The sequence below is a fragment of the Sinocyclocheilus rhinocerous genome, unplaced genomic scaffold (assembly GCF_001515625.1).
Source record: "Sinocyclocheilus rhinocerous isolate Xijiao unplaced genomic scaffold, SAMN03320098_v1.1 scaffold67, whole genome shotgun sequence".
In the NCBI taxonomy this organism is placed as follows: Eukaryota; Metazoa; Chordata; class Actinopteri; order Cypriniformes; family Cyprinidae; genus Sinocyclocheilus; species Sinocyclocheilus rhinocerous.
In genome coordinates, this window is record NW_015664201.1 from 278,298 (window position 1) to 285,266 (window position 6,969).

Consider the following 6,969-nt stretch of genomic DNA (forward strand, 5'->3'; position numbering starts at 1 on the left):
CGCATCACCCTGGTGCCATTTTGGAGAATATCCGCTGGACGTAAACAGCGTATGCTGTTCTGTGTCAGCTGCGTCACGCCGGATCTGTTTCCTACGTTGTTCTGAAGGAAACAGCGTATCCGTGTGACGCAGTTGCGTTGCTGTCTATGGGAGGGTCAGACAGCTCTCAGATTCCATCAAAAATATCTTAATTTGTGTTCCGAAGATGAACGAAGGTCTTACGGGTTTGAAACGACATGAGGGTGAGTAATTAATGACAGAATTTTCATTTTTTGGTGAACTATCCCTTTAATAGGTTATGAGAAAGTAATAAGGGAGAAATCATTATGATATGTATGTATATATGTAATGGAAAACAGTATAAATAAGTCTAATCAGTGTCCTAGGCAGGCATGTTGCAAAGTTTCCAGTAATGCAATATAATCACAGATGTTTAATATATAAATACACTACCAGTTAAAAAAGTTTGGAATAATTAAGATTATTTAATGTTTTTGAAGCATTTAAAAAAAACTTTATTATTCCAAACATTTGAAATCCATATCTTTTTTCCCACATAATTAGATTGACGTGGAACAGATTTTTTTTAACCACACTTTAGTGTAAAGCAGGAGTGTCACACTCCTGGAGGGCCACGGCCTTGCAGAGTTTAGATCAGGGGTCTCCAACCCTGCTCCTAGAGAGCTACCGTCCTGCAGACTTCAGCTACAATCTCAATCAAACACACCTGAACCAGCTAATCAATGTGTTCGGGGAACGTGATTTCACCAAGTACAAGATGTTCCTGGATCAACCTCCTTGTTGATCCTGGAACAACATTCCAATCAACCAATTAGAATTGAGGGATACGTTTTCAAGAAATGCCAGTTTTAGGCTTACAACCAGGGTTAGATGCTTCTACGCCCTTGTTATTCACTTATCATGTCCCTCTGATTTTAGGAATAAATTATTGGTAGGGTTAGGTTTAGGGGTAGGGATTGGGTTGGGTCTATATTTTTGGACAGTAATGTTGATCCAGGATCAACAAAAGATGTTGATCCAGGAACATGTCTTACTTGGCAAGAAGGCAAGCCTGCAACCTTTAGCCAAAAAAGCGCAATGGCTAATGCTAACGCTTCCGCAGTACGAGGGAAGGGAGACCAGAGGGCGTTTTTTCTAATGGATGTCAATGGAGGGAGAGGCTTCACTACGCTGAATAAACAGCTTTTTAGAGGAAACAGCTTATCATTTAATGAATCGACAGCCTGTCGGTTAATCTTCAACATATTTTACACTAAACAATACTTTTGGATTGAACTATTTTTATTTCACACCGAGAAAAAAAAAAGCCGTTTTATAAGAGAAGTCACTGACTTTTTGCGACAGATGGGATTCGGCTTACAGCACTTCTAATGAATTCCTATGGTAATCGTAAACGGCGATTGAGTGTCGCACAACTCTGATTCTAAATGTCGCTGTAATGTGATTGGTTATTAAGGCCCACGTGATCCAAGTTGACCGTTACGCTTTCTCCAATAGTACTGTAAGTAATACAGACCCTTTCATCTCCCAATAGTAAGACAATCTCTGACGGTAGCTCTCCAGGAGCAGGGATGGAGATCCCTGGTTTAGATTCAACCCTAATTCCAGCTAATCAAGTCCTTCAGGCTTATTTGAAAACTACATGGTATGTGTGTTGGAGCAGGGTTAGAACTAAAGTCTGTAAGGCTGCAGCCCACCAGGAATTGAGTTTGACACCGTGGTGTAAGGTTTTTAGCAGTCTCACCCTTCTTTAATGATGTCATAAAATAGGGCACTGTATGGGTTGTCATCTGGAGTGGCTCTGCAATACTCCACAAAGAGCCGGACCTCAGGGAGAGCAGAATGAGCTGCAATACCCATGTAGAGCATATCCATCAATTTTATCTCCAGTGGATACAGACTGGGATCTACCCGACTGCTGAAGTTATTGTTAGTAAAAATATCAAACGAGTAACTAAAAGTGCCAAAGCTGGATTCAGTGAAGATGTAGTCAGACTTCTTGTTGATGTAGTGGTTAGAAACACTGGCCACTTTGGGGTACTGGCAGGAGAAGCCTATTTTAACTTGACTGCGTCTGGTGATTACTTTATTAAGGTCCTCAAAAGAATTGATCTCATTTTTGAAGACCAAGAAGTCTCCTGTGTCCTGATTGGTGTTGAAGAAGCAAGCATGTGAAAAGATCAGGCAGAAAGAGAAAACAGTGCTAAATAGTATACGGCTGACTATCAATTATTGTATTTAGATTGGATTGTATTAGACATTGGTTTTTGTACCTCCATCCTGGTACCACAGGTGTTGAGGGACACAGTGCCCAGGATATGGGTGTCATTGTAAGTAAGAGAGCAGGTGGGATCTCTCAGTTGGAGCCAGTTTTGATCAATCCCCTTCATAGAGGCTTTGCTTACTGCAATGCTGATACTATTATCCTCACAGAAGACCTCTGCTTCACCTTGAGAGATGTGATTCATTTATTGATTAATCTTAATAAAATGATAACAACAATAAAAATAGCAAGGTATTATCAATGCACTGACAGGAAGAAAAATCCAAATCATAACATTGGAGTGGGGATTATTTGGGGAATAATCTGCTTGAAAAACTGACAACATTTATTTCAACAGCTTGCATGTTAATGAATATGACATTGTTAATGTACTGGTCTTGGTGGACTATAGCAAGTACAGACTTTCTACTACTAATAGATACACAGACATGCTGTTGTGAGCATGTAAGATATTATATTAAGCATACATAAATCTATTAGCACATCTAGACAGGTGGTGCTGGGGGAGGTGGAGGGTTTCAAAGGATCAATTACAGGCCATTCGGCTTGTGTAATGTATTAAATGATGAGATTGCTAGCAAACTGCATGTAAAGGACCTAAATCTAGAGTTTCATCACTGAACTAGATATATCACAATACAAAATCAATGACAGAAACTGGGAAAATGAGCAACTGTTTACATTTAAGAAATCTTTTTTACCTGAGAGAACCCTCAATTTTGCCACAACAATCACGATGCACCTCATTTCTGACTGACTTTTTATGGAGAGAAAGACAAATAACAGGTCATGGAAAAATTCATATCATGAATTCCCAATGAGCTTAAGGACAGACCTCTTTTTACCTCTGAAGTGTCTCTGCAGCGAAACACACGGGTACATGATGGTGCAGGTCAGATTCTTGTGGTGTCCAGGTCAGCGTTGCCTCAGCAATTCCTTGACTTGCATTTCTCAAGGTCTTTGACATATTCCATGGTCCACTGACCTGGAAATCAAATGTACTACACAAGAGTGATAGAAAGATTAGATAACATTTACTAAGTAACTGAAGCATGTAAAACCGGTTGGTTAAAACTAAAATGATCAAGTGTGCATGTTGTAAGGAGTGAAATTATTTCCTTATGATATTATCTCCTCATGAAACCAAATCTTAGGAACTCACACAAAACAGATGCCATGCAACAAAACCAAAAAACTAATCTGGAGAAGGGATCTCCAAAGAGAGCAAACAACACCTCTCTCCTTGCTCATTTACGAGCCCCTTCTCCCCCCTGCCCTCTCTGCCTCTTACATACCAAGGCACCAATGGATGAACCATGGGGAACACCATTAGGGGCTTCCGATTTCTGACTGTCACTGGCTTAACACAGTGTAGCTCTCGTGGTTATAGGAAAAAATTCACTTTTTGTTATGAGCATGCAGGGTGCAGCTCACTTAAAGGTATTATAATCACTCTGCATCCTCTGAGTGAGTTCAGAACTGACGAGTTTGTGTCCGTGGGTTCACTAATCGGCCGAGTGCAATTCCTGTGCGATACCTGGTTCCTAATGAACGAATAATTGAAAGTATGGGATTTCCAGAATACTCAAATATCTAAATGAATAAACAATCGATATTTGTGATCAGTTTTTAATTAGGAACATTGCCTACATTTAGTGATCAGATTGAAACGGAGCTAGGCTAAAATTGAAACTAAATCCTGATAAATTAAGAGGCGCAAGTAAAAGACCGAATGCGTAATAAACCTTCGACCAGGCCGCTGGATTCCGCTTTTTGGGCCGGCGGGTGGATTCTTACAATGTCAGACAACTTTATCTAGTTATGCGGAGCATTTCAACAGCTTTATCTAGCAATAGATCTTTACAAGATTACAAGATTAAATTAATTACTTTTACTTTTAATTGCAACAGAATTTATATATACAGCATATATTTTATATTAGAATATTTAAATTTTAATCTATTAGTCTGTATTAAATTGCTTAATGTACATCTATTTTAAAATACAATCATTTTTGTGCTGTCCATTGCTATGGTTATCATTGTTCGTCAAATGTAAATCCGTCATTTAAATGTGGATGTCATTTCTGTAACTTTGCAGCATGTACATGACCATAATTTTAGCAGCAATAATGAATTCCTTATTTAGGCTATATCATGTTTGTTTTTGTGTTTGTTTGTTTTTTTGTTATAATGAGAGGATTTGTGAGCATGCAACTGAGCACTGAACAAGCTTTGGTGAGCTCTCTGAGCTCTGGTCTTCTGGTATTTTGAGTGCTATTAAGTGGATTCTTTAAACACCTCTGATTGGCCATTGCTTTCAAGAAATCAACAGACATGCCTCTCAATGCAAAAACCTGCTGTAAATAGAAACCTTTTATGCTCTCTAGAGTGCAAATACAAATGTGCACTGGAGCGTTTGCCAAATCCGTTTTGTCATGCTATTATTACAGATTCAACTGAGGTTGCTTTTGTTGAAACCCACAGAAGTGGGTCTGCAACTGATAGACCTTCTGAATTTATACAAAAGTCACCTGTTTATGATAAATGCATGTGTTGCATGTGTACACTATAGACTTTCCCTCTGGTCAGTAGTTGTGCTTGAATTTGTTTCGTTTATTTTAGGACCATGCGTATTTCAGACCTGTGGCCCAAATTCTGGGCACGTATAGTGATAGTGTGAACACGTCCCACAGCTGCATGTTGAACATCTCCATGTAAGGGAGTTGGTGTCAGAAAACTTGGCCTGTTCACCCCTGGTTCACAACTGTGGACTGGTGTTTGGACTGCAAAACAGTGGAAACGGGATAGAATGTTGTAAATGCGCAGACTTTTTTTAAGCCAAGCTCTAAAATATTTTAGTGTTTCTTTTTTTTTCAATCCCTAATTCTTATCCAATAAATCACAAATGACTGAAAGTGTACATGCATTGTTTAAAAAGAATGGGAACCTTGATAAACATTCAGCTCAACGTCTGGAATCCTTAATAATTTACAGAAACTACAGTGTGTCAGACCTTCAAATATTGTTGTGGACAATTGGGGACAGAATTTAAAAAGGTTGAGAACCACTGATCTACATGATTCTCACTCACTTTCTACTCCAAACTGCAGAGGCACTTGACTGAGTGGAGCTGGGTTAGCGCTGGCAGTCTGATTATAAGGATTTCTGAAAGAGATCCCATCGCCATTCATCAAAGTGATGTTTGATGCAGGATAATCCTCCAGCGTGAACTCAAAAACATGCAGTCTCAGGTCCAGTGTGCCATTACTACTCAAAGTGCACGAGTCCTAGATGCAGAAAAAATCAGATCACATGTTTAGTGCATTGAAAAAATGTACCATTTAAGTTGTAAAAAATGTGAAAAGTTTTTCAAAAGTGTAGAACATGGACAAATAAACTAAACTAAAAGACATGGGAAACATTGTAGGCAGCAGGTCTGTTAATGGTCATTCACGCTGAGTCACACCCCACACGAATTGAACAGTATCAGTTTTAATATTATTTCCTGATGTGGGTCAATGATAAAGATTAAGATTATTCATGGAAAACATGTTCTTCATTCCTGTCAAGAAATTCAAACATTCAGTAATTTAAGTAATTAAATCAGTGCTTCTCAACTGGTTGGTCATGATACTAAAATGAATCAAAATGGGTCACTGGTTTGATGTGATAGCATTTTTTGATTTGCCGTTAATATGTGTAACTAAGCTTACAATGTGATACTCCAATAAGCACAAAGAATGCACAGCACACACAAATACTGGCTAAAAGAGTTACTGTTAAAGGGATATGTTTTTATCTCTATTGAATGAAATAGTAATATTTTTATATTCAACATTTCTGTGATCCATAATATTAAAACAGGCTATTTAAATTGCCATGGTAAAGTTAATTTGCCTGTGTAATCTGCATCTGAATATTTCATGGGAGTGTATCATCAGAAAATGTCACCTCATCGAGATGTATGTTTGGGTGTTGATGGCAAGATTGGCACTTGCATCTCACATCATCTCCATCTGGATCATAGACCAGGAGGTGAAGACTCTGAAAACAGTTCTGAGGAACCCTGAAGAAGGACCGTTATCACAGACAATTGAAAGTTTTCTTGCTGTAGACAACGAAATATTCTGCACACTTTGGTGGTCACAAACATATTTGACTGTAGAAGACCACTCAACATCAAGTATTCCAGAAAGCTCTGGATAAAGTCTATAGAGTCTAGGGATAAATTGTCATTATCAAAAGCACACACCTTATGTTTGGTATTGTTGCTGAAACAGGCGACCTGTTTGTAGTCCGAGTGTCTGAACGTTGTCCTGTGTCAACAAGACTGCGAAGTGTCCATCGACGGACATCATGAACATTATTTGCCCAACAGCAACCAGAGCCTCTGAAAGAGTTTAAATGATAAAACATTCCATTACTACATATTTTTTGTCATTACATTGGTTGGAGCATAAGAAACAAATGGAGAAAAAACATTTTTGAAAAAAGATATTTTATTCATATTTTATTCTCTGTCCTTTGTAGAGAACACCAGGACTAAGTTATTAAAAAAAATAAAAATAGACATGAAAAGGCATGTATACGCAAAATTCATTTTCATTCACCAATCAGTTTTTAGGTTTCAGTCTATTTTTAACCAAACTTACAAGGATAATT

The 6,969-nt window shown here is 38.3% G+C and overlaps 1 protein-coding gene across 1 annotated transcript in view; it reads right to left on the reverse strand.

The window, feature by feature from the left end:
* LOC107729917 (CUB and zona pellucida-like domain-containing protein 1) overlaps positions 1 to 6,637 on the reverse strand; it is an 8,080-nt gene extending 1,443 nt beyond the window's left edge. The window contains exons 1-8 of the mRNA XM_016540655.1: positions 6,560 to 6,637; positions 6,259 to 6,373; positions 5,399 to 5,594; positions 4,949 to 5,090; positions 3,151 to 3,306; positions 3,007 to 3,062; positions 2,295 to 2,470; positions 1,766 to 2,166 (exon numbers count right to left, since the gene is read on the reverse strand). Of these exons, the coding sequence (XP_016396141.1) occupies positions 1,766 to 2,166; positions 2,295 to 2,470; positions 3,007 to 3,062; positions 3,151 to 3,306; positions 4,949 to 5,090; positions 5,399 to 5,498 (1,031 nt within the window). The 5' untranslated portion in view covers positions 5,499 to 5,594; positions 6,259 to 6,373; positions 6,560 to 6,637. The remainder of the gene's footprint in view (positions 1 to 1,765; positions 2,167 to 2,294; positions 2,471 to 3,006; positions 3,063 to 3,150; positions 3,307 to 4,948; positions 5,091 to 5,398; positions 5,595 to 6,258; positions 6,374 to 6,559) is intronic.
* Between the last annotated feature and the right edge of the window lie 332 nt (positions 6,638 to 6,969).